This window comes from Carex rostrata, chromosome 13 (assembly GCF_964058835.1).
Source record: "Carex rostrata chromosome 13, lpCarRost1.2, whole genome shotgun sequence".
NCBI classification, from domain to species: Eukaryota; Viridiplantae; Streptophyta; class Magnoliopsida; order Poales; family Cyperaceae; genus Carex; species Carex rostrata.
Genome location: NC_135930.1, coordinates 8,042,637 through 8,068,412, shown reverse-complemented (window position 1 = coordinate 8,068,412; position 25,776 = coordinate 8,042,637). Strand labels below are relative to the sequence as shown.

Genomic DNA, 25,776 nt, shown 5'->3' with positions numbered 1-25,776 from the left:
TTGAAATCGTAGCAGATTTATTTCCACATCACTTCTGTATGTGGTGTCACCCTGGCTAAGGGAATTCATATCCGGTACGGTACCGCACAAGAGAATCTTCTAAAATGATGTTCTAATCAGTGAATCACAAAGTCCAAATAATACTGCCCGTGCACTAGCTCGAATCTCAAAGCAGCTGAGAATAAATATCAAACTGTAAGTAGTGGGTCCCATCGTGAAGTACCACAGATGATACTGGTCCTAGCCAGATCATAGAAGATATGAAGAACATGGAATCTGTTTCATATATGATATAAGTTTAAGAAAGCCGAGTAAATATATATCATCTAGATAATACTTCCTAAGCTAGCTATTGCAATTAATCTTGCTCGGATAGAAAGAGAGAGAAAGGATGGAGAAGAAATCTCGAGTATGTGTGACAGGAGGTTCAGGTTTTATTGGTTCATCACTTGTGAAAAGGCTCCTAGAGAAGGGTTATGTGGTGCATGCCACACTAAGAAACCTTGGTACTCTCTTTCTCTCTCTCTCTCTCTACCTCCATACATCCCTCCCCTCTTTTCGAAAGGAAAAAAAAATCAACACCTTTTGACTGACCAGAGAGAACTAATTTTTTTCCCTCTTTAAAAATTCCATTTTTCTCTGTTTCATTAAAAATTTCCAGCAACCATAATACATAACTTTGACAACTTTTATTTTACTTTTAATTAAGGTTTGTATTTGAACTTCTAGCCTAGCTACTTCAAATTTCATGGAATGTTAAATGGGAGTGAATTGAAAATACAGGGGATGAATCTAATTATAAGGTGGGGCTTCTTAAGGGCCTACCAGGAGCCGACACACGGCTGTTTCTGTTTGAGGCCGATATCTACGACCCCGACACGTTTGGCTCGGCGATCGAAGGATGTGAATTCGTCTTCTTAGTTGCCACGCCTTTGGTACACGAGCCTCACAACACTAAGGTTAATTACTCTACTTTTTTTCTTTTTTTTTGTAATTCTACTTTTTTTTTTTTTTGAAAAAAAAGTGAATTACCACCTATTTTAGTAGAAACATATAGGTCCTTACATCAAAATAGACATCTATAATAAGATATTATACTGTAATTTTATTTCATAAGAGTCTACAAAGTGCAACTTATGTAAATTACAAAATATAAAGGACAAAACTGTAAATTTTTCATTTACAGTGGTGGGCTGGTGGCTAAGTCACCCATGAACAAATGCTTAATTAGATCTCCAGTTGCAGTTTTTTTTTTTTTTTACAAAAGTATAAATATTTTAAAGAACCGAAATGATGGCCGATGATATTCGAAAGCTAATTTTTAGCACATATCATGAACAGTGCAAAGACACAACAGAGTCTTCACTACAAGGGATACATAAAATCCTAAAGTTCTGTGAGCAGTCTGGCACGGTTAGGCGTGTCGTTTATACCGGCTCGGTGGTTGCAACCTCGCCGTGGAAGGAGGACTTCACCGGCTACAAGGACTTCATTGATGAATCGAATTGGACTACAATTGATCTCCCTTACCCACATTATACTGACCACTTGAGAGTATGTTTTTTTTTATTATTTTTAATATACATGGTAGTCTTAAAAAATAATTTATTTGTGCTAGGCCAAAAGGTGCTACAGGAAATTTCTCTTGTCTGGTATGCTAATTTATCTCGTATCTCGTACTACTTTGATTGATTTTGTTATGTCTTTAATCCAAAGCAAAAGTACATCTTTAGGTCAAGTTCAAGAAAAAGTACAAGAAGAAAGCAAAACTGCAAAAGTACATTTTTTTGTACTTTTTCAATATTTTTGCCGATAAAGTCGAGCAGCGGTACATATTATTAAGAGTTATGTGATTGATTATCAAATAATATATGATTGATCCGCATAGTTGGTATTTCTGCTTCACTTCCTAACTCTAGTACCGATTGTTTACATCACAAGCACAAATCTATTGATCAAGAGCAAATTTGTGCAAAGCCAAGGATCAAATATGTATACCTTTTCTTTTCAATCTACTTTGAGAAAGCTTCACAGACAAAATATAATTTTAATGATTTTTTTTATAGTAGCTTTTGTAAGTTGTGACCTTTGGAAACAAGATTTCTATTGTTACATTACTTTTCAGGGTTACACGAGCTCAAAAACTTTGTCAGAAAAAGAGATCTTAAAATACAACAGAGAAGGAGAAGGAGGTCTCGAAGTCGTGAGCCTTGATTGTGGACTTGTTGGAGGGGACACAATCCTCCCATATACTCCTGCTGGTAGTGTACTTGTGATCGTATCACCGTTTACTGGCAATGAACAGTGCCATATTGCATTGAAATTCTTACAAGGATTGTTGTGTTCAGTACCGCTGGTTCACATTGATGATGTTTGTGAGGCACATATATTTTGCATTGAAAGGCCAGTCATGGCCGGCCGGTTTCTCTGCGCAGTTGATTGTCCGACCATGAAGGACTTTGTGGATTATTTTGCACAGAAATTTCCAGATCTCAAGCTGATCAAAGAGTAAGAATTTAGGGATTATTCTGTTTTTTTTTTTTTTTAAAGAAAAAAACCCTTGTAAATTGTAAATGTTTTAATTTGTAATGAAACTTTGCTAATTTTTTTCAGGGTGGAAGGAGAAGGAAAGAGAGTAAAGGGTTGTTCACAAAAGCTGGTTGATTTGGGATTCAAGTACAAGTTTGGTGTTGAGGAGACACTCAGTGCCAGTGTGGAATGCACCAAGAGACTTGGAGGCCTGTGATTTCATTTTATCATTGTTATAGTTCTTTCAAGTAACTGAGACATCAGAATATTATCGTATATATATGTCGAAAAACGGCACACCTGATATATTGTGTATCAAATTTGATCGAAAATGAAAATTGATTACTTAATCATTCAACATGCATTATCAATACGTACTTGATTGGTAATTAAACTACTTTTTAATTGTACCAAATTTAATGAACAATTTATATAAACTATTGAAAAGTATTCACAATTTTGATTTTAAATAGTTGAAAACAACCACGGACTTAGCACAGTGATCTCGATGCCTTATCTATTAGTTAGTCAGAAAGAGCTAACGAATCGGATCAGTCATGACTCATGACGATAGTTATCAATCAAATCCGCATCATCCACTACAAGAATGGGGTCCGCCAAATGCCACATGGTGTCACCCAGCCTAAGGACCATAGAAGTTTAGGACGTGGTGTCACCCAAATCGTCGATTCAAACCGTTAGACATTCAATCTATATTTAAAATGTGCTTGTAGACCAAATTTTACATTTTTAAAATTTTTTTTGCTATTTATTAAGATGGGTACAAAATCGTTGTTTTTATTAAAATTCTGCACCATTAAAAAACAGTGATTTTGTACCCATCTTAATAAATAGCAAAAAAATTTCAAAAAATGTAAAATTTGGTCTCCAAGCACATTTTAATATAGATTGAATATCTAACGGTTTGGATCAACGATTTGGACTTTGAAAATGAAAAAAATAGATGTTGTAACTTGATCCCTCCTCTTCATATATATATAGAGAGAGAGAGTAGAACTAGGGTGTTCTTAAGTTCACCAAAGTGTTTGGTGAGTTTAATTTCAAAATTTATTAAATCGATTTTAAATGACGAATTTGAACCGTTGGAACCTGTATATCTTACATGTGATGCGTCTACATGTGAAATTTTTAAACATTCGAATTAGTTTAGTATAAAGTCAATTGGTTAAAATTAGGAGGTTAATAAATTAATTTTAGTGTATTTATTTTTTTAATATTTTTTGACCGCTTGACTTTATACTAAATTAATTCGAATATTTAAAATTTTCACATGTAGACTCATCACTTATAAAATAGACGGGTTTCAACGATTCATCATTTCAAACAAATTTGATAAATTTTGGAGTTAAGCTCACCAAACACTTTGGTGAGCTTAAGAACACCCTAGTTCTACTCATATATATATATGGATGATATAAATTTAAGGAACACGAGTTTTTTTTTTTATTTCTAAAACGCCCGTAGGCTTAGGAACCCGAGTTCATATCATCCATAGTACTTCCTCACCTAGAGCAATCTTACTCGGCAAGAGAGAGAGAGAGAGAGAGTGAGTGAAGGAATTAGGTTTTCAAAAAATAGGAATTCATGGAGAAGAAATCTCGAGTGTGTGTGACAGGAGCTTCAGGTTTTATTGGTTCATCACTTGTGAGGAGGCTCCTCGAGAAGGGCTATGTGGTGCATGCCACACTACGAAACATTGGTACACTCTCTCTTTCTCTACCTCCACACATCCCTGAGAGCGTATCCTCTGCGGAGGTTTTATCTGCGGTGGTTTTGATCTGGTCCGTTCGTTTCGGATTGGACGGGCTGGATTAAGAGTTCATCAAATTTTGAATTTTTTTAAAATTCGGACAAGATCTGATCTGATCCGTCCGATCCGAAACGAACGGACCAGATCAAAACCACCGCACAGCACCGCAAGTAAAACCTCCGCAGAGGATACGCTCTCCACATCCCTACCTCCTTTCTAAAAAAAACAAGACCTTTGAATGACCAAACCGATCGAGCTCAATTAACTTTTTCCTCTTTAAATTAAATTACTATTTTTCTTTATTTTATTAAAAGTTTTGTATTTGAATTTGAGCCTATTTCAAATTTCATAGAACATAAAATGGGAGTGAATTGAAAATGCAGGAGATGAATCTAACTATAAGGTGGGGCTTCTAAAGGGCCTACCAGGAGCCGACACGCGGCTGTTTCTGTTTGAGGCCGATATCTACGATCCTGACTTGTTCGGGCCGGCGATCGAAGGGTGTGAATTCATCTTCTTAGTTGCCACGCCTTTGAAACATGATCCTCTCAACTCTAAGGTTACTCTACTGCTCCATTTTTTTTTATTTTTTTTTTTCGACAGAAGAAGTTTATAATTAATTAATAATATATATGTTTATTGGTCTACTGAATTAAATCAAAATAACCCTCGAAAATCTTTCACTCCAGTTGAATGTTCGACAAGAGGACTGGTAGTGGCTCTTTGTGTGTGTGTTGTGTTGAACTTTAAATTTTACTTTTTAGTTTATCTTTTCAAATTACTTGATTTAATTAGCATAAGCACAACTTTTCTCATTTCCCTATTGTATATTTTGAGTATTCTCTGGGTATAAATGAAACCTTTTCTTTTGTATTTGTCTTAACATATATTAAATCCACACACACAAAAAAACTTATAGGTAATTTTTATTTCCCTATATTATATATTTTAGGTATCCTCATGATATATTTTGAGTATTCTAAGGTTTCTTATTTTTCCATTGTACCGTGATCGTCTTTGCGTATTTGATCACAACACAGTACGTCATGCATTTGCATTCCTAATCACGAGACATTAATTAGTTACTTTTTTAACAAGAATCTACTATATGGAGGTATGGAGGCAGGGGCGAAGCTAGGATTTCGATTAGGGTCAGGCAAATATCTCTATGATACAACTAAAAAGAAGAGCATATATATGGTTGCAATTTTTTTTCGGTACATGTTATAATTAAAGAACTTTCATACATAGATTGATCAATTTTAAAATTTAATTGACAAATTGGTACATATATAAATTCAAGCGAATTTCTGACCTACCTACTACCTTATGTTCAGATTTTCTTTCTAAATCGCAATTTTTAAAAAAAAATGGTACATTAATTAAGTAACAGAGAACAACATAGCAGTTAAAAAAAATAATACATACATCAATTTAGAAAAAATAAAAATCTTATACCAATTCTAGTTGATAAATTGGTATATCAACTAAGTAACATTTTAAAAAAATATTGTGCACTTTCTAAATTATAAATCACATTAAAAAGTTTATTTTAATTCTGATTAAGTTTGAAGTCGATACCAATAAATAGAGGTACGGTCAGAGAAGAAATTAGTCACTCTGTTAACAGTCATGTCACGTCACGTGTATCGATCACATGACGTGAGTATTCTCCACCATCTTAGTCATGTCACGTCTATGTTTTATCATGTCAAGTGACCAATTTTTTTTTCTTTTCAAAATTACATCTTAATATAATTTATTTTGTAATATTTTCTTATTTTTTCTTACATTTTGCTATTATTTTCTTTGAACAAACTTAAACTTCAAAACAATAATCAAATACGATCACTCACATCACATGAATAGTGGCGTCACGTGTTGTACATCGTGACCACATGTGATGTGATGGTACTCCATTTTAGTTATGTCACTTCACGTTATGTCACGTAAAAATAAATTTTTGACACAAGCACACTCGACGTGACATGACGTGACATGATGCTCAAAAAACGACGACAAAACTTCAAACGGCTATAAAACGATGCTCGAGTGTCCGATTTTAGCAAATGATCACTTTTTAGAAAGTGTGCGGAAAGATGCATGCATCGATGATCGCTACGACATTTTTTAAAATTCAGAATTGCCAAAAAACATAGGGAAGAGTCTCAAAACTCGAGTTAAAGTTTCCAATGAAGTTTTTCATTTCTAATTTTCGATCTAAGTAGCTCAATAAATTGGTTATATAATGAACTTATAGAATACCAATTTTTACTATTTCTTATTTATGAAAGATGTCACAAAATGACTTAAAAATAAAAGAAAATTGCCAATATTTTATGAACCGAAATTTTTAAATATACCATACTTTCAAAAAAAATAAACCAAATAACCACAACTTCTGAAAATTTCAATTTTTGACATGGCCGCATCCCCTAGGTGCGGCCACCTCTTTTCGGGCCGCATCTAGGGGATGCGGCCACCCCTTTTTTTTCCCGTTCAAATTGAACTGCACGAAGAAGAGAAAAAAACAACAACAAAAAAAAAAGGTGGCCGCATCCCCTAGATGCGGCCCGCAGAAAAGTGGCCGCATTTTGGGAATGCGGCCATGTCAAAATTTGAAATTTTGAGAGAAAGTGGTGGTTTGGTTTTTTTTTTTTTGTATAATGGTATATTTAAAAATTTCAGTTTTATGAAAAAAGAACAAGAGTATAATTTAGCACAATTGGCATAATTAAGCATAATTTAGTGTATTTTAGCATTTAAGTTAAATTTAGTATAATTATGCTAAATTTAGCGTAATTAGTGTAATTTATCGTATTTGAGTAAAATTAACGTAGTTTAGCGTATTTTAGTATAATTAGCGTATTTTATCATAGTTTAGCGTATTTTATCATATTTTAGTATAATTATGCTTATCATACATCAACATTAGTAATATATCAAATATATAAAAAAAAAAAAAAAAAAACCTGACCGGCCATTTTTTGGCCGGTTAGAATTTTTAATCCAACCGTCCAAAAAATGACCGATTTAGGTATTTTTAAAAATACTCAGAAACCCTAGTTGATTTGCTCTTTCTTATTTAATGTTGTGTATTAATAAAAATGTCGGAATTGAGATTGCCAAATAAACATTTCAAAAAAAAAAAAAATGTAAAGAAACTTGGAGAAGTTGCACGCAGATTGTTGTTTTGGGGGCGCAACATTGGAAAAATAGAAATTGTTTTTTGAGTGATTAAGAAGACTAATTTTCTTGACTCAGTTTCCTTCCAGGTACCTACCCAAGTACAATTAACTCTCGTTAACAGAGCGATTGAAATTCAATATCTATTTAGTGTTTAAGGTGTAGAGTTTAGGAGTTTGGCTAGTATAACATCAATGTCATTTCAGCTTATATAACACTAATTTTAAAACTTATCAAATCGATTTCGAACGACTAATCCAAACCGTTCAAGCCAATTTACATTATGAGTGATGTGTTTACATACAATTTTTTTTTTATATTTTCTAGTTATTTTAGTACCAAATCAAGCGGTAAAAATATTGAAAAATTAATGTATTAAAATTAACTTAAAAACTCACACATTTAACCACTTGACTTAATATTACATAAATTCGAAAAGTTATAAATTTTGCATGTAAACGCACAACTAATGAAGTTGATCGGTTTGAATGGTTTGAATTCACCGTTTGAATTCAATTTGATGGGTTTTAGAATTAGTGTTATATAGGTTGAAATAATAGCCAAACTCTAGAGTTTAGACTTTGAGCTACTAGTTGGGTTAAAAATACCGAAATACTTTTAGTTACCACCCTAAAAAGTCAAAATTCTGATATTATCATGACATTTTTAATATTTTAAAAGTTACCATCCACAGTTCCACACAGCTTGAGTTTGCGCATTATTTTTGACGCATGCTAGAATACCAAATTTGATGTGCATATCCAACTTGCGCACTATTTTTTTCTTCTTCTTCAAGATTTGAGGATTGGGCAAGCACATTAATTGCCAACTATATTATATCTAGATAAACTCACCATTATATCTAATACTGCAGCAAATTACAATGCTCAAAGAAAGATTTAATTTTTGAAAACTATATATTTCTGTAGATCAAGCTTAATTTGGTTGTTGTGGCAACCAGAAGTTAATTTTTTTTTCTGAGAGCAATTTTTAGTTCATGGAAATATGTTCAAATTATTAGATGGATGAATGATTTGTTATTCTTAATTAGTCATCCGGTTGAGATTTAACAACCGAGATTGATTTTTATTCTTAAAATTTTATTTTACTTTGAATTATTATTTTTATTTCGCATCCAAACATAATTTTATAAAAGAAAAAATAAATGATAATAAGACAATTTATATAAAAAAAAAAACTACATTCATTAAATTAAAAATAAGTAAATTTTTTTATGAAACGTTACAACTATATATAATGAAAAATAACACAATAAATTTCATAAGAAACTATGCAGAATAATATGAAAAAATGTATAATCTCAAGAATTTATAACTTTTAAACACAACGAATACGCTATTAAATCTAATTGACCTTATTTAACAAGTTGTTTTAATGGTGGGAATGTACCTAAAACCAGCTGTTGAGTTCTGATAATTTTTTTGGGTACAATTATAACATAATAATCAATAATAATTATCCAAAAATATTCAAAATAAAATAAATTTTAAGAATAAAAATCAATCTCGGTTGTTTAAATCTCAATCGGATGACTAAGAATAGCAAATCATTCATCCATCTAATAAATTTGAACATATTTCCATGAATTAAAAATTTCTCTCATAAATATTGTGACTTCTGGTTGCCGCAACTACCAAAGTTTGATCTACAGAAATAATTAAAAAAAAAATTAATTAAAACTTGCTTTGGGCATTGTAATTTGCTGCAGTATTAGATATAAATGGTGAGCATATCTAGATATGATATAATTGACAATTAATGCGCTTTCCCAACTCCCAAATCTTAAAAAAATTATTAATTTGTTAAAATTCTTTTAATAATTTGATGAGCAAGCTGGATCTGCGCACAAATTGGTGCGCCAGATCAGTCTGCACACGCATCAAAACTAGTGTGCAGACTTGGGCTGCGTGCGGGGTTACTTTTGAAATATTAAGAAAATCATGGTAATATCAGAATTTTGAATTTTTAGGGTGATAACTAAAAAAATTCGATTAAAAACATGACTTCAATAATAGAAATATGTAATAAATATTGCTGAACAACAAAAATAACTTCATTTATTAATTCATTTATATAATTTCAAATAAGTATCTGTGTTCTTAGTTTTAGTTGAATGATACTTGAATCAGACTAATTTATGTTAAATAAATGAGGGTTCAAATGTCTTCATGTTTTTGTGCCTCCATCATGCCTCCATCTCTCTCCATCATTTTCAAAGTTCAAACAGTCGATCCGAACCGCTCAACCTAACCTCCATACTAAAATATGTTTGGAGACCAAATTTTATATTTTTAGGAATTTTTTTACTATTTTTTTATATAGGTACAAAAATACTGTTTTTAGATGGTTCAGATTTACTGATTTTGTACCTATCTAAAAAAATAGTAAAAAAATTCCTAAAAATATAAAATTTGGTCTTCAAACATATTTTAGTATGGAGGTTAGGTTGAGCGGTTCGGATCGACTGTTTGAACTTTGAAAATGATGGAAATAGATGGAGGCATGATGGAGACACAAAAACATGGAGGCATTTGAACCCTCCTCTAAATAAATTTAGTTCATCTTTTATTTCTTTTAAACTTTTTAATGAAATATAACTGCCCGCTTTATATTCTTAGTATGTTTATTAATTCAGACTTCTTTATTATCTAAGTGAACTAGAGTTATTCTGTTATTACTTATTAATATAGTAATATTTAAATTCAACTAAAGTAGACTCTACAAAAACGAATTTGTTTACATATGACTAAATGCAGCCGCCAGCTGATCAGTGAAGATTGTTTGAGGAACCAACTTCTATTTAAAGAAGTCCATTATGATTTAAAATAAAAATAAAAAATAGGTCTAAACATTTTATCAACTCTAACTATTAAAAAAAGCATAAATTCTCTTTTACTTGAAAAGTTGTTTTGCCAAAATTCTCATAAACAAAATTATAAATGATATAATCCAAATGTAGACTTACTGCACTAAATAATATTCATGGATATTAACAAAAAAGAGTACAATCCTTTTCTTGTATTTTTATTGACATCACAGGCATTTATCTTGATTCTTAATTAACAGTATTGTATGATGGTTAGAAAGCTAAATTCTAGTATACATATCTTGAACAGTACAAAGACACAACAGAGGCTTCATTAAACGGGATACATACAATTCTAAAGTTTTGTGAGCAATCTGGTACCGTTAGGCGGGTCGTTTATACCGGCTCGGTGGTTGCAACCTCGCCGTGGAAGGAAGACTTCACCGGCTACAAAGACTTCATTGCTGAATCAAATTGGACTACAATTGATCTCCCCTACCCACATTATACCGACCACTTGAAAGTATGTCTTTTTCATTTTGTATATAGTATATACATGGTAGTTTTTAAAATTAAAGTATTTTTTGCTAGACCAAAAGGCGCTATAGGAAATTTCCTTTTATATGGTATGCTAATTTACCTTGCATCTTTTACAATTTTGAATTTTTGATTGATTTTATTTTGTCTTTGGGTGAGTTTAATAAATGCTTTATTTCTAAGGAAAAGGACATCTATGCGTAAAGAAAGGGGACCGACCCAATTTTGTGGTTTTTACTGGATTTTAATAAAATTCCATTGATAGACCTGGTTTAGAAAATTTATTATTGAAATTTTATATATTTCAATATTTAGCTCCATACTCTCAAGAATGAAGCGGTATATACAAGAATAAAAAAGATTTGTGCATGTGATTATCAAATAATATATAATAGATCCTTATAATCACTGAAAAAGATGTAGCTTTAGGATTCTGGTACCGATTGTTTACATCACATGCACAAATCTATTGATCAAGAGCAATTGTGTAAAGCCAAGGATCCAATATATATATTTTTTTCAATCTACTTTTAGAAAACTTCATAGACAAAATATATAGGATTGTAATGATTTTGCAGGATTACACGGCCTCAAAAACTTTATCAGAGAAAGAAATCTTAAAATATAACAAAGAAGGCGAAGGAGGCGAAGGAGGACTCGAGGTCGTGAGCCTCAATTGTGCACTTGTTGGAGGGGACACAATCCTCCCGTACACGCCTGATAGTGTGCTTTTGATCGTATCCCCGCTAACCGGCATCGAACTGTACCATACTTCATTGAAATTCCTACAAGGATTGTTGTGTTCAGTACCACTGGTTCACATTGATGATGTTTGTGAGGCACATATATTTTGCATTGAGAGGCCGGTCATGGCCGGCCGGTTTCTCTGTGCAGTTGACTGTCCGACCATGAAGGACTTTGTGGTTTATTTTGCAGAGGAATTTCCAGATCTCAAGCTGATCAAAGAGTAAGATTTTAGAGATTATTCTGACTTTTTTATTAGGGTTCTTTTTTTTTAAAGGAAATAAACCCTTGTAAATTGTAATTGTTTTAATGTCTAATGAAACATTGCTAATTTTTCAGGGTGGAAGGAGAAGGAAAGAGAGTAAAGGGTTGTTCACAGAAACTGGTTGATTTGGGATTCAAGTACAAATTTAGTGTTGAGGAAACACTGAATGCCAGTGTGGAATGCGCCAAGAGACTTGGAGGCCTGTGATGTCATTTTATCTTTTTGTTTTTTTTGTTTTTACCTTCTTTGTTTTAGTATTTTCAAGTAATTGAGACATCAGGTGTATATTAAACAATGAAACACCTGATATATTGTGTATCAAATTTGATAAAACTTGAAAATTGATTAGGAAATAATTCAACATTATTATACTTGATTGGTAATTAAACTATTTTTTAATTGTACCAAATTTAATGAACATTTTTTTTTGAAAAAAAAGAGAGCTTAGAAGTCCATTTCATTAGCATGAAACTAACAACTTACGTACTAAGGTTCCTCTTTTATTTTATTAAATAGTAAATCAAAATTAGGGGTAACTAGAAAACCCCTAACTAGAAAATTGAGATTGGGAGCATAATAAGGTAATAAGATCATGTAGTGTAATTTTATTTGGTAAAGGACTAATAGGTATTAAAATTTAGAAAATGTAAAGGACAAAACTGTAATTTGTTATTTCTCTAGGGGTGGCTAAACCACCTCTAAAGCAGAAGTTTTTTTTAATAATCATAATAAAAAAAAAATGAAATTTACTAAACCAACATGATTGCTTGGTTTTTTGACAAAAATTAAGAACTGAGTAGCCTATTCGGTAAATAGAAGGAGGTACTTAATAGCCTATATTCGATGCACCCGGATCCAAATATCATTTTTTTAAATTATGTTTATTAAAAGAATTCACCTAAGCTTAGATCCGCCTCTAAAACCAATAAATTAATTATTTCCTTCTTGCTTCTGATTGTGTACTTGAAAAATAGCAGGGATAATGGAAATTATTGAGTTTAAAATGAATATGCTTGGATGCATACTTCACAATCAAAGAGCAATACATACACGAGTTAGGCTGGGGTGCTATGGATAGCATAGAGGCCTCTATGCTACGGCTCAATATTCGAGTTTTCAAAATCCAAACGGTCGATCCGAACCGTTCATCTTATTCTCCATATTAATATCTGCTTGGAGACCAAATTTTACATTTTTCTGAATTTTTTTACTATTTATTAAGTATTTTACAAAATTGTTGATCCAACGGTGGCTGCACAAAACAGTAAAACCGTTGGATTAGCGATTTTCAAAGTGGCTTAATAAATAGTAAAAAAATTCAGAAAATTATAAAATTTGGTCTCCAAGCAGATATAAATATGGATAATAAGATGAACGGTTCGGATCGACCGTTTGGATTTTGAAAACTTGAATATTGAGCCGTAGCACGGGAGGCCACTATGCTATCCATAGCACCCCAGCCTAACTCTACATACACAATTTAAGAATTTAATTAGGATGTAACGTAAATTTGATTATTCTTACGAACTGTATTTGGTTTTCTTCTTCTTTCTTCTTGTACTCCTATTTATTTTTTTCTTTCTATTTGCTTCTTTTCTTTTCTTTTCTTTTATTTCTTAAATTTGATCTACAAACGATGCATGGACACCTTAACTGGTGAATTGGCACCTAGATGGTTGGTAGTTCCTTTTAACTTTAAACTAGTAGAATGTGAGATGTGAAATTCATTAAACAATAATGTTATCTCCTTCTTTTACATTTCGACCATATGAAACCTTAGATGTTCTACGATTTAAAGTAGGTGCGAGACTAAATTATGTACAAACATGTGCGATGGTTTATATTTCTTTTTACTAATTGCAAATTAAATATATGAATAAATAGAGCACACAACAATATTAAGTGGTTAAATTAAATTTATAAAATATTGTAACAATTTATGTATTCTTTTTGAATTCATCTTAGGGAAAATTTAAATAATGACAACTAAAATAGAGAAAAAATTCAGATTAGTAATAGAATAAATTATAAGATTTCTCTATTGATTTCTTTATCATATATACTAATTATGAGATTTTCTTCCTAATTTGTTCATCTTAGAGCATCTACATCCCTGAAATTCTTGGAGTTTCTAATATGATGTGACAGTTTCTAAATCAGTTTCAGGGATGCAGATGAGTTTCTTATTTAGCAACTTTGCTCCAAAGTTTTTTAATAAGAAATCATTTATAAACTCTGACGTGGCCAAATAATTCGCGGAAATTTTTTTCTCTAGTAATTTATTTGCTGATGTGGCAATTAAGAAACTATAATTTTAGTTTCAGGGATGTGGGGGTTTAGAAACTTTCAGAGATAAAATTTCTAAAAATTAGTTAACAGTTATTTAAAAACTCTAAGAGTTTCAGGGATGTAGATACTATTAGTATGTAATATAATAAATTGTGAGACTTCTTTCTTTATTTGTTTATCCTATTCAGTAATAAAATAAATTATGAGATTTCCTTCCTATTTCCTTTACTAGTTATGTCTCACATGATTGTTTGTTAAACTTTTTTGTTTATGAAATAAATGTGATTTTTATTATATTGTTATTAATAATGAGGAGGGTTCAAATGCCTTCATTTTTTGTGCATCCATCATGCCTCCATTTTTTAAAAATTTAATAACTCAAAATTTAAAACTTAAAAGTCAAAATAAAACCATTATGATATGATCTATATCATTTTACCTACGCACGTGTAAAAAATTATGACATTTTAACTTTATTTTGATTGTCAATAAGGGCTTGTACAAATATACTAATGTAGATAATTTTTAGAAGTTGATTTTTCAACTTATTGATTTATATAAAAACAAAACCGAAACGTGATAATATTTTATGAGCACATAGAAAAAATAATATAGATCACATTTAACGGTTTTATTTTGACGTTTATGATTTAAATTTTGAATTATTAAAGTTTTAAAAAATGAAAACATAGTGGAGGTACAAAAAATGAAGGCATTTGAACCCTCCTCATTAATAATATATGTAACACATATTTAAATTTGTCTTATGTAGAAATACGTAGTAGGTTGTTTCAAAGTGTGACATTTTCTCACCTACAGCAATCTTACTAATATAGTAAGTGTTACAGGAGCTTCAAGTTTGATTGGCTCATCACTTGTGAAGAGGATCCTAGTGAAGGGGGTTCAGATCAGTTGAAATTCTAGATGCATGAACAGTAACTCTGAAATTCTTGGAATTTTGAATCCAATTGTTTAACTGTTTCGAGATGCGTGCACAGAAAACCAGCTGTTCCGAGATGCATGCACAGAAAAAGTTGGACGGTTGAATTCGAAATTCTAAGAATTTCAGAGGTACTGTTCATGCATTCAGATTTCAGCTGATTTGAATCTTAATGAAGGGCTATGTGGTGCATGCCACACTAAGAAACCTTGGTATTCTCTCTCTCTCTACCTCCACACATCCCTCCCTTTTTTCACAAAAAGAAAAAGAAAAAAGAAACAAGACCCTTGAATGACCAAACAGAGCTCAATTTTTATCCTCTTTAAATTAAATTACCTTATTTCATTGTTTCAAAAAATTTGTATTGGAGTTTCTAGCCTATTTCATAGAAAATATATAAATGGGAGTAAATTGAAATGCAGGACATAAATCTAATCATAAGGTGGGGCTTCTAAACGGTCTTCCAGGAGCCGACACGCGGCTCTTTTTGTTTGAGGCCGATATCTACAATCCTGACACGTTCGGGCCAGCCATCGAAGGGTGTGAATTCATCTTCTTTGTTGCCACACCTTTGAAACGTGATCCTCTCAAATCTAAGGTTACTAGATTTAGTACTGTTGAGAGAAGAAGTTTATAATTAATAATATATATGTCTATTAGTCTATTGAATTCCCAAGTATTTTGGCATCTCCTTAAAAATGTGAGATATATATCATGCAAACCCCAACAAACAAGGGAAACGCCACATGCACATCAATATCTATAACAAGTCACATATATCATTTGCGTTCGCTCCCCTATTTTATTTTATTAAAAAGTAAATCAAAATTAGGGGCGTGACTAGAAAATTGAGATTGGCAGTACAATAAAATCATGTAGTGTAATTTTATTTGGTAATGGATTAAAAGACAGTATTTGTAAAATTTACAAAATGTAAAGGACGAAACTCTAGAAGAAAAAAAATCTATGGTGGCTAGAGCCACCCCTAAGCAGAATTTCCCTAAGCAGAATTTTTTTTAGTAATCATAATTAAAAAAATGAAATTTACTGAACCAACATTATTGCTTGGTTTTTACAAAAATCACAAGTACTGAGTAGCCTATTCGATACATGAAAAAAGATACTCAATAGCCTATTCAGTACATCCCGTGTCCAAATGTCATTTTTTTTAATTATGGTTATTAAAAAAAATCCCCTAAGCAATTCTTAGATCCACCTCTAAATTGAAAATAGCCCTCTGAACTCTTTCACTCCGGTTGCACTTTTTTTCTAAATATATATTTTTTTAAAGAACCCAAATGATGACCGAATTTGGATGGTGTTTAGGAAGCTAATTTTTAGCACATATCTTGAACAGTGCAAAGACACAACAGAGGCTTCACTATAGGGGATAAATGCAATCCTAAAATTCTGTGAGCAGCCTGGTACGGTTAGGCGGGTGGTTTGTACCGGCTCGGTGGTTGCAACCTCGCCGTGGAAGGAAGACTTCACTGGCTAGAAGGACTTCATTGATGAATCGAATTGGACTACAATTGATCAACCTTACCCAAACTATCTTGACCACTTGAAAGTATTTTTTTTTTCATTTTAAATATACATATATATATGGTGGTAAAATTAAATAATTTTGTGCTAGGCCAAAAGGCGCTATAGGAAATTTCCTTTTCTTTGGATCATTGGATGCTAATTTATCTCGCATCTTCTACCTCTTAGATTGATTTTATTTATGTCTTTAATCCAAAGCCAAAGTACATCTTTGGGTAAAGCAAGGGGACCGACCAAATATGCAAAAATGATATTTAGTTGACCTTATCTTTATCCTCCCAATTTTGTGGTTTTTACTGGGTTTTAATAAAGTTTCATTGAGTATGTTTCAATATTTAGCCTCATACTCTCAAGAATGAAGGGGTATATATAAAAAACATTTATGCATGTGATTATCAAAATATATAGTAGATCCTCATAGTCACTGAAAAAGATGTGGCTTTAGGATTCTGGTACTGATTTTTTAATTTTTACATCACATGCACAAATATATTGATCAAGAGGTTTGTATAAAGCCAAGGATCTAATATATTCTTCTTCTTTTTTTCAATCTACATCTAGAAAACTTCATAGACAAAATAGGATTGTAATGATTTTTCAGGATTACAGGAGCCCAAAAACTGTATCGGAGAGAGAAATCTTAAAATACAACAAAGAAGGCGAAGGAGGACGGACTCGAGGTCGATCGTGAGCCTCGATTTAGCACTTGTTGGAGGGGACACAATCTTCCCATACTCCTAGTAGCGTACTTCTGATCGTATCGCCACTAACCGGCAATGAACTGCATCATACTGTATTGAAATTCTTTCAAGGATTGTTGTGTTCAGTACCACTGGTTCACATTGATGATTTTTGTGAGGCACATATATTTTGCATAGAGAGATCGGTCATGGTCGACCAGTTTCTCTGCGCAGTCGACTGTTCAACAATGAAGGATTTTGTAGATTATTTTGCAGAGTAATTTCCATATCTCAAGCTGATCAAAGAGTAAGATTTTAGGGATTACTCTGATTTGTGTCTTTGAAGGTTTATTCTGATTTTTTATTAGGGCACTTTTTGAAAAGAAATAAACCCTTGTAAATTGTAATTGTTTTAATGTCTAATTTAATTAACTTTGCTAATTTTTCAGGGTGGAAGGAGAAGGAAAGATAGTAAAGGGTTGTTCACAAAAGTTGGTTGATTTAGGATTTAAGTACAAATTTGGTGTTGAGGAGATACTTGGTGCCAGTGTGGAATTAGGGGTGTCAATGGGTACGGTATGGATCGGGTGGAGACATTTTCATACCCATATTCATTAAAAATTGACTTTACCCTACCCTACCTTTACCTGTTAATATTATTGGATAACAAAACGGTAGCGGGTGAATAATGGATAATACTATTATAATAATTAGTTTTATTATATTTCACAAATTAAACATCAAAAACTCATTTATTTCACACATATGTAATTATATTTCTAATAAAAAAATAAAAGTAAATGTGCAATCAATTCCAACTAAATTGTTTTTTTATAAAGAAAGAAAATTCAAAACTACGAATATATATTTAGGTGAGTTGGAAATTGAATTGAATATATATTTAGATTTTATAATTACCCTATAGGGTAACGGGTACGAAATAGTTTTTACTCATATCCTTATCCATTTGGTTAACGAAAAAAAATTATTATCCATACCTATACCCAATAAACTAATAATAAACTAACGAAATAAAATACCCAGAATATGATACGGTCGGGTAAACGGCTAAAAAAATACCATTGACACTCCTATGTGGAATGCCCCAAGAGACTTGGAGGCCTATGATTTCATTTGTTATAGTTCTTTGAAATAATTGAGACATAAAAATATTATTGTATATCGAACAATGGAACACCTGATATATTGTGTATCAAATTTGATCGAAATTGAAAATTGATTAGTTAATAAGAATTCAACATTATAAATTCTAAATTGCTACTAGGTGTTGACCGTATGAGTAACCCTGTTCTCAGTCAACGGGTCATACTGTTTTCCTGTTTTTTTTTCTATGCGACAGTCTTGGAAAATTTATCTGTACACAGAGACGGGGGAAATTTTCCCAAGGAAATCGACGGTGCACGTTGTACAATCCAGGCAGTTCAATCTAAATTGGACGGATCTCGTTGTATGCAAGTATGCAACCCCATGGTTGGAAAGTAAAATTTGTTTACTGACTTCTAATATCAGTGTTGAAAAGTCAATTTTGTTTATTGTGTTGCTGGTTGTATAACCTTGTGTATCGCTATATTTTGATATTTGGTATTTTATTTTTGTATTACAATTTTATTTAAAGACAATATAAAAATAAAACCCCTTAAAAGATATAGTTCAATTTACTGGACTGATAAATTCAGTTAAATGGCTGTTGGCATGACAACCACACACAAATTGAACATAATTATAGTATCGGAAAATCACATCGGAAATTATTATATATGAAATATCTTTTTGCCTGCTCTTCTCTAGCTCTCCTCGGTCGTTTTAGAGAGAGAGAGAGAGAGCGGGGATGGAGACGAAGGCTAGAGTATGTGTGACAGGAGCCTCAGGTTTTATCGGTTCATGGCTTGTGAAAAAACTCCTAGAAAAAGGCTATGTAGTGCATGCAACAGTAAGAAACTTAGGTACTGTTTCTCTTTTATCACTAAATCACTAATCAGTTCAACTTCTATTGAACTTCCTCACAAATTGTTGTGATTTAAGGAAGAACGAACTTAATTTTTCATCAAGGCAAAAAATATAGTCCCGATTCCTTCAAAGAAAAGATTGAGAATGGGACTGGCCTCTCAAGTGAAGATATTTTGCTACTTGTTCAGTTTTCTTATTACCAGTATTATCAGTGGATTCCTAATACTGCCATTTCAACCCAAGGAATCTCTAAGTAAAAACATTCTAATTTAGGGAGCATTCCCTGCTCTCACCAGTGCAAATGAAACATTTAAATATTTAATTTTGTTTGGGAAAGTTTGTTAAAGGATGCCTTACCAAATACCAAGTGATAGACCTAATTCAAAACATTTATTGATTGCAAAAATTGTAGGAGATGAAGATAAGGTAGGTCTTCTAAAGTCCTTACCAGGTGCAGACTCGCGCCTTTCATTGTTCGAGGCCAATATTTACGACTCTGGCACGTTTGGGCCCGCAATCAGAGGGTGTCATTTTGTCTTTTTGGTTGCCACTCTATACCATAACGATCCTCTTAATTCTAAGGTTAGTAGACTGTTTTTCTGAAGGCAGATACCTGACCAGATGAAACAATAGATATCAGCTAATAATAAGAAGCAATGAGCAAGATATTGTAAATGGTTTTAGATGGTTGTATTAGTAACATCCCCAATGAATTTTGGGGAATATATGGTTAGCTGCATGTTGTTAAAAAATTTATTCATCTCTTGTGTGCCTTTGAAAAACAGTTTCATCAAATTCCTTTTTTATTCTGTGAATATAATTTACATTTAGATGGGAAGTCGCCCTCAAGAACTTTAAAAAAATGAGTGAGTCTATGGTACTATGCATATTACGATTTGGCACCGTGCTACAGCTCTATATTTGAGTTTTCAAATCCTAATGGTCGATCCAAACCGTTCATCTCGTTCTCCATATTAATATGTGTTTGGAGACCAAATTTTACATTTTTTGAAATTTTTTTACTATTTTTTTAGATTTATTAAAAATCACTGTTTTTGGATGGTCCAGAATTTTCAGATCAAGTGATTTTCTAAATATCTAAAAAAATAATAAAAAAATTTCAAAAAATGTAAAATTTGGTCTCCAAACACATATTAATATGGAGAACAAGATGAACGGTTCGGATCGACCGTTAGGATTTGAAAACTCAAATATAGAGCCGTAGCACGGTAACAACCCGTGATATGCATAGTACCATAGACCCACTCTAAAAAAATTATAAAAGATTGATTAGTTATCTATGGATTATCATCTCTGCTATCTTTCGGTATAATATGAGAGCTTTGTGATGTAAATCAGACAATTTAGACCAGATCCAGACCGCAGTTTATAGACCGGATCAAGACAATTGTTGATGGATCAAATAACAGGAAAGCAATTTTCATCTATATTTTACCAAATTGTGCCATTTCACTAGGTTTTACTATAACTAGGTTCAGTTTCAAGTGTACTCTCCCAAGATCTAAATATAGCATACTTCTGAAACCGAAATGTATTACATTTCACTTCCAAAATCCAAAAAGCTTTCAATTTCATGCTTAATCAATCCTTAAAGAATAACTCCTCACTTATAAAATGAAATTCAGCGTTTTAAGCAACTTTAAATGAGAAAAATTATAATTAGGAAAGAGCCATTAAGCTAGGAAACAGGTACTACTTGTGAGTTTTATTCTAATAATTTAGAATCCAATGTGACTTGTAAGCATATGTTCTTCTATAATCAATGATCAATCATATCCCTTGCAATCTGTGCATTGTAACTGTAATTCAAGATAATGTTTATTATATAAGCAGCACAAAGACACAACAGAAGCAGCATTGGGTGCGATAAGTACAATCCTTCGGTTGTGTGAGCAGTCTGGTACGATAAGGCGTGTAGTTTATACCGGCTCAATTTCAGCTGCCTCTCCATTGAAGGAAGACTCCGCTAGCTACAGAGACAGTTTCGATGAATCTTGCTGGACCTCACTTGGTGTCTCCTTGCCATATTTTAGTGATAATTTCAAGGTACCAAAACTTTTCATGTGGAAAAGTACTGAATAGTTTGCCTGCCATACCCAAATTGCTGAACAGTAAGAATGATTTTCTATTGTAATATTGCCTTTGGAATTTGATTTAATTTGAAATATTTCATTTTAGAAAAACAATCAATTACTATGTAATTAATTATGCAATATATTACATTCAATGACATGACATGGCTAGTTTTGTAAAGTTTTCACTTGGCTGTTTTATTTAGAGAAAATTTCAAATGAATGTTATATCATTTGTTATTGTATTTTATAAAATAGACTATTTAAGGTGATTTTCAAAAGATAATAGAATATTATTTATCATAAAAAAATACATATCGACTTATGATATCCTTTTTTCAGGCTTACATAAGGTCAAAGACCCTGTCCGAGAAAGAAATTCTGATCTACAACAGCAAAGAAGGAAATAGAAAATTTGAGGTAGTGAGCCTAACCTGTGGCATAGTAGGCGGTGATACAATCCTTCCATATGCCTCGGAGAGTATGCATATGATAATTTCACCATTGAGTGGAATAGAAGTTTTCCACAATGGATTGAAGGCTCTACACGCATTATTCGCCTCAATACCTTTGGTTCATGTTGAAGATGTTTGCGAGGCCCATGTATTTTGCATAGAACGGCCGGTCATGGCAGGCCGGTTTTTTTGCGCAACCGATTATCCTACAATGAAACATGTTGTGGACTATTTTGCAAAAGAATTTCCAGAGCTCAAGCTGATCAAAGAGTAAGACCATTGATATTGATATTGTAGTAACTATGTTTTCTCTTTTGGTCAATATAAAAATGTCTCTGTGTGCGCATGCTAGATATTCAATTTTTTTTTTACAAAATTTGATCATTAAGGTATTTAGATGACAATGATATAATATTTCAGGGTTGAAGGAAACGGGAAGATTTTGAAGGCTAGTTCAAATAAGTTGGTTGATTTGGGGTTCAAGTACAAATATAGTGTGGATGAAGTATTACATGAGACTGTGAAATGTTGTAAGAGACTAGGCACCCTTTGAATCCTTTGATAGTTACATCTTTTTGTGTAATTAATTGAGATAAAAAAACTAAAATAATATTTTTGTTGCAATTCCAACTCTTGAATTACTTGTTATCTTTATTTCCTCGAGCAAACAATAGCTTTCCTTTACCCCAAATAATTAAACTTGATAAATAAAATAATTAGGCATGGAAAAATAATACAAGCTGTCAGTGCCCATTTTTTACGAGGGCTCAATGCGGCGTATGAACTTTTTATTCTTAAGTAACAATCGCATATCACGGAATAACTATATCAAATTTGTTAAATACTTATATGCCTAAAACGGCGTAATTATACGATGTGACGATTTAAATCGGGTGATTTTTTGATAGAAAAATTACGGCCGTTGATGTGAATTCTCAAACAACTGACGCGGGAAATAAATTTTTTTTAAAAAAGATGAAACTGACAGCGTAATTATTTAGCCCAGCAAGCTTAATTTGGGCCTCCGCTGCAGAGTTTCTAATAAATTGGTTAAATAGAAGAAAATATTAACCATATCACAAACATCAGAGTGGCGCAGCGGAAGCGTGGTGGGCCCATAACCCACAGGTCCCAGGATCGAAACCTGGCTCTGATAACAGAGTTGGCTTTCACTGCACTGAATTTTTTTCTACCGTCCGATTAGAACCGAACCTTAAAGATTTGTGCTAGTATGTAACGGACGGATGGGATCTAAACTCAAACAGTGCGTTAATGCAGAGGACACGAGTTCCTCCGTTGCCCTTGTTGTATCCTATCCCATCCCTCTCGAATGGAGACCGATTTCAATCGTTCTTGCACCAAAATCTGAATCTCTCTCCAGGTTTTAGAAATTAGAACATTACCGTGAGATCTCAACTTATGGTGAAAAGTTTCACCATGTCTCAGTTGCTTGGGGGCAATGATAGCATGATGACCTTTAGAGGCTAACTGGCTAAGAGAAATCTCATTCTGACACCATTTTAGAGTCTACGAGTTCAGTATTTCTCTATGTTTCTCGCATTTTATGTTTCCTTTGATACCATATTTTGGTTCAAGAGAACCGATTGATTTGAATATCATTTTACTGTAATGCCATCAGTTCTATCATGTAACCCTGAATACTGGTATTTCTGATTTTACATTCAAACTGACTCTCTGTGTACTGGATATGTTCATTATAAATAATCTTTACTAGGATTTGCATTTCTGTGAAAAACGAAATTGAATCAAATGAACCACAAATCCATAAAAGGCCAATAACAATAGTCTTCATGCTTGTCAGATCAAACAAAATTGCAAAAGCAGAGGGAAGTCTAAAATGACCCTGCAACCTTTTGTCCAGTATAATGAGGCTAGTGAATTTTATTTGCTCCCAATAACCCTTGAAATTTTTAATTTGGTTTAATCAAATCCTTCCATTAATTTTGGTTGCCGCCGCCTAAGTTTCATCTGTCTAACGGTGATGTTCTTCAAATGAGAGACCTCCTACTTTGCCAAATTTCCAATGCCCCTTTGCTACAGCTTTAGGGCGTGTTCGGCCGACAAATGGGAATGGACGAGGGCGCGGGATTTGAACTGAAAAACACTGTTTCCGTGGGAAAAAAAAAATTCAGTTGAACTGAATTTTTTTTTTCCCACATGAATAGTGATCTGACCGAACACGCCCTTATGGAGGGTGTTATGCGCAACACAATCATTTGTTTGATGCTAGATGCACTTTTTAATTTCTCAGTCATTTGTACTGCCGTGTAATTTGTAACTTTGATTTTCATTTAATACAAATTGTCAGTGGTCGTTTTGTCCACTGGCCTTTTAAAAATAAAAAAAATACTTCCATTACCTAATGATTAACATTCTTAATTAGATGGTGATCTGGCTTACCACAGATTTTCGACTTTTACAAACATTGGCTTACCACAGACAAGTCAATACCTATTGCATTGAACCATTAGTTTATTCTTGTAGCAGAAGGGGTTCATTGAGCAAATTTGAAAGTTTAGGGGCTTTATTTAGACCATAAAAATAAATATGAATTATGAAGTTCAGGGGGGTTAGGCGCAACCTATATTTTCTTCTTATGAATATAAATACAAAGGATCATTTCCTTCCTATGAATATAAATAAGAAATGCTATATGTTACTTCAAGTGTATTTAATGAAAAGGCGCAACCTATATTTTCTTCTTTGTTGGGCAACCAAAGCATCGTCAGAATGCCAACTTTAAAATTCCTTTTTTTTTTTTTTTTTTTTTTTTTTTTTTTTGCTATGAACTTATGAAGCACTATAAAATACGGAGGTGAAGTAAAAAATGGTCCTGCTTGAATCTTGATATAACGAATTGTTGATGTTGCAATTTAATAGCTGAGGAAAAGAGGAATTATAGGATTACTATTCACTATTCAGGATTGCAGCAGATTTATTTCTTTTTTTTTTTGTTGAAAGCCCGTAGGCGATTGCATTGATCCAACAATATACAAGATAGCTATTACATAGGTTTCTTTTGATTAAAATAAAATAAAAATATGAAAACCTATATATTGAGCTACCTGTAAAATCTTTTAATTTGCTATGTCAGAAAATAACAGATACGTGAAGCCAGAGAATGCAAATTGGTCTATTCGCACCCGATTAGTAAGTAGGTGAGCCTTCTGATTTTCTTCTCTGGGAATGTAGACACGGCAATAATTTTCGAGTTGCATGGTTGGCGGAGTACGCCATATAAAGTCATTCCTTAAGGACGAAACGTCTTCTTCTTTCCAAAATAGACGTCGCCCAGAGGAATTCGCAGCCGAGAAGCACTGAATCAAACCGGACCGAGACAATCACCACTTAGAGAGGAGGAGGAAGAGGGCACTGAATCAAATCAGACCGGGACAGTCACCACTCAATCGAGAAGGCACTGAATCAAACCGGACCGGGAACTGAATCAACCGGCCCAGGACAGTCACCATTCAAAGAGGTGGAAGAAGAAGAAGAAAGAGAAGAGGAAGGAGACAACTCTTTGTAATCACGTCATCATCAACAACCATAAAAATACATACCTTATTCACATATATAGTTATAGTAGATACTACGATGATGGAAACGAATATACAACACCCTCAGTCGAACCCGGAAAGTAGAGATGGACGGGCGAGACACTGAGTTTTACAAAAGGAATGCAATACAGAGACTTATCCTAGTACTACTTCTGCCCAAGCACGTTTAACTGCGGAGTTCCTATGGGATCCGGTACTTTAGCACTGGTACGATTGCATCCAGATTTATTTCAGAATACCTGATGATGCCTGATGGGTTGATGGTGTTAGAAGGCCTTTTACTGTTGTTGAATTTACTTCAGGAGCTGACAAAGCCTATGGACCTGATGGCCTTGCTTTTCTATTTTACCATAATTGTTGACATCCATG

General features: G+C 32.8%; 3 protein-coding genes, 1 long non-coding RNA gene, 1 other non-coding gene and 2 pseudogenes across 8 annotated transcripts; 5 read left to right on the top strand and 2 right to left on the bottom strand.

Annotated features, from left to right (window-relative positions):
- Positions 1–297: 297 nt before the first annotated feature.
- On the top strand, positions 298–18,549 carry LOC144564137 (NADPH HC-toxin reductase 1-like). Of its 2 annotated transcripts, XM_078313670.1 has the most exons (6): positions 298–506; positions 784–959; positions 1,342–1,554; positions 2,126–2,508; positions 2,614–2,767; positions 18,457–18,549. In XM_078313670.1, the coding sequence occupies exons 1-5, from the start codon at positions 392–394 to the stop codon at positions 2,744–2,746; spliced, it is 1,020 nt and encodes a 339-aa protein (XP_078169796.1). In that variant the 5' UTR covers positions 298–391; the 3' UTR covers positions 2,747–2,767; positions 18,457–18,549. The 2 variants fall into 2 exon arrangements, with proteins under 2 accessions (XP_078169796.1, XP_078169795.1); XM_078313669.1 differs by lacking the exon at positions 18,457–18,549 and having other exon boundaries at positions 301–506; positions 2,614–2,887.
- On the top strand, positions 4,126–12,136 carry LOC144564136 (NADPH HC-toxin reductase 1-like). Its single transcript, XM_078313667.1, has 5 exons — positions 4,126–4,249; positions 4,684–4,859; positions 10,624–10,836; positions 11,429–11,817; positions 11,934–12,136. Exons 1-5 carry the CDS (start codon positions 4,135–4,137, stop codon positions 12,064–12,066), a joined length of 1,026 nt encoding a protein of 341 aa, XP_078169793.1. The 5' UTR covers positions 4,126–4,134; the 3' UTR covers positions 12,067–12,136.
- Positions 15,261–18,613, top strand: LOC144563905 (NADPH HC-toxin reductase 1-like; annotated as a pseudogene). The gene is made up of 6 exons (XR_013514498.1): positions 15,261–15,300; positions 15,511–15,686; positions 16,446–16,658; positions 17,235–17,620; positions 17,763–17,889; positions 18,599–18,613. The product of XR_013514498.1 is annotated as an NADPH HC-toxin reductase 1-like (transcript).
- Positions 18,614–19,130: 517 nt separating this feature from the next.
- LOC144564675 (NADPH HC-toxin reductase 1-like) lies at positions 19,131–22,459 on the top strand. Of its 2 annotated transcripts, none has more exons than XM_078314279.1 (5): positions 19,131–19,277; positions 19,694–19,863; positions 21,136–21,348; positions 21,717–22,099; positions 22,250–22,459. In XM_078314279.1, the coding sequence occupies exons 1-5, from the start codon at positions 19,163–19,165 to the stop codon at positions 22,380–22,382; spliced, it is 1,014 nt and encodes a 337-aa protein (XP_078170405.1). In that variant the 5' UTR covers positions 19,131–19,162; the 3' UTR covers positions 22,383–22,459. The 2 variants fall into 2 exon arrangements, with proteins under 2 accessions (XP_078170405.1, XP_078170404.1); XM_078314278.1 differs by having other exon boundaries at positions 21,133–21,348.
- On the bottom strand, positions 19,987–21,126 carry LOC144564676 (uncharacterized). The gene is made up of 2 exons (XR_013514696.1): positions 20,548–21,126; positions 19,987–20,133 (listed from the first exon to the last, which is right to left on the bottom strand). It is a non-coding gene; the product is annotated as an uncharacterized LOC144564676 (long non-coding RNA).
- Positions 22,460–22,913: 454 nt separating the features above from the next.
- TRNAM-CAU (transfer RNA methionine (anticodon CAU)) lies at positions 22,914–22,985 on the top strand. Its single transcript has one exon. It is a non-coding gene; the product is annotated as a tRNA-Met (tRNA).
- A 2,539-nt stretch (positions 22,986–25,524) lies between these two features.
- On the bottom strand, positions 25,525–25,628 carry LOC144564871 (5S ribosomal RNA; annotated as a pseudogene).
- Between the last annotated feature and the right edge of the window lie 148 nt (positions 25,629–25,776).

What these genes read in the sequence shown, in the direction of transcription:
- LOC144564137 (XM_078313670.1), top strand. Translation starts at nt 392, where the DNA reads ATGGAGAAGAAATCTCGAGTATGTGTGACAGGAGGTTCAGGTTTTATT. An exon ending in TGCCACACTAAGAAACCTTG is followed by an intron (nt 507 to 783) that starts GTACTCTCTTTC and finishes TTGAAAATACAG; the next exon opens with GGGATGAATCTAATTATAAG. An exon ending in GATCTCAAGCTGATCAAAGA is followed by an intron (nt 2,509 to 2,613) that starts GTAAGAATTTAG and finishes AATTTTTTTCAG; the next exon opens with GGTGGAAGGAGAAGGAAAGA.
- LOC144564136 (XM_078313667.1), top strand. Translation starts at nt 4,135, where the DNA reads ATGGAGAAGAAATCTCGAGTGTGTGTGACAGGAGCTTCAGGTTTTATT. An exon ending in TGCCACACTACGAAACATTG is followed by an intron (nt 4,250 to 4,683) that starts GTACACTCTCTC and finishes TTGAAAATGCAG; the next exon opens with GAGATGAATCTAACTATAAG. An exon ending in ATTATACCGACCACTTGAAA is followed by an intron (nt 10,837 to 11,428) that starts GTATGTCTTTTT and finishes ATGATTTTGCAG; the next exon opens with GATTACACGGCCTCAAAAAC.
- LOC144564675 (XM_078314278.1), top strand. Translation starts at nt 19,163, where the DNA reads ATGGAGACGAAGGCTAGAGTATGTGTGACAGGAGCCTCAGGTTTTATC. An exon ending in TGCAACAGTAAGAAACTTAG is followed by an intron (nt 19,278 to 19,693) that starts GTACTGTTTCTC and finishes CAAAAATTGTAG; the next exon opens with GAGATGAAGATAAGGTAGGT. An exon ending in GAGCTCAAGCTGATCAAAGA is followed by an intron (nt 22,100 to 22,249) that starts GTAAGACCATTG and finishes ATAATATTTCAG; the next exon opens with GGTTGAAGGAAACGGGAAGA.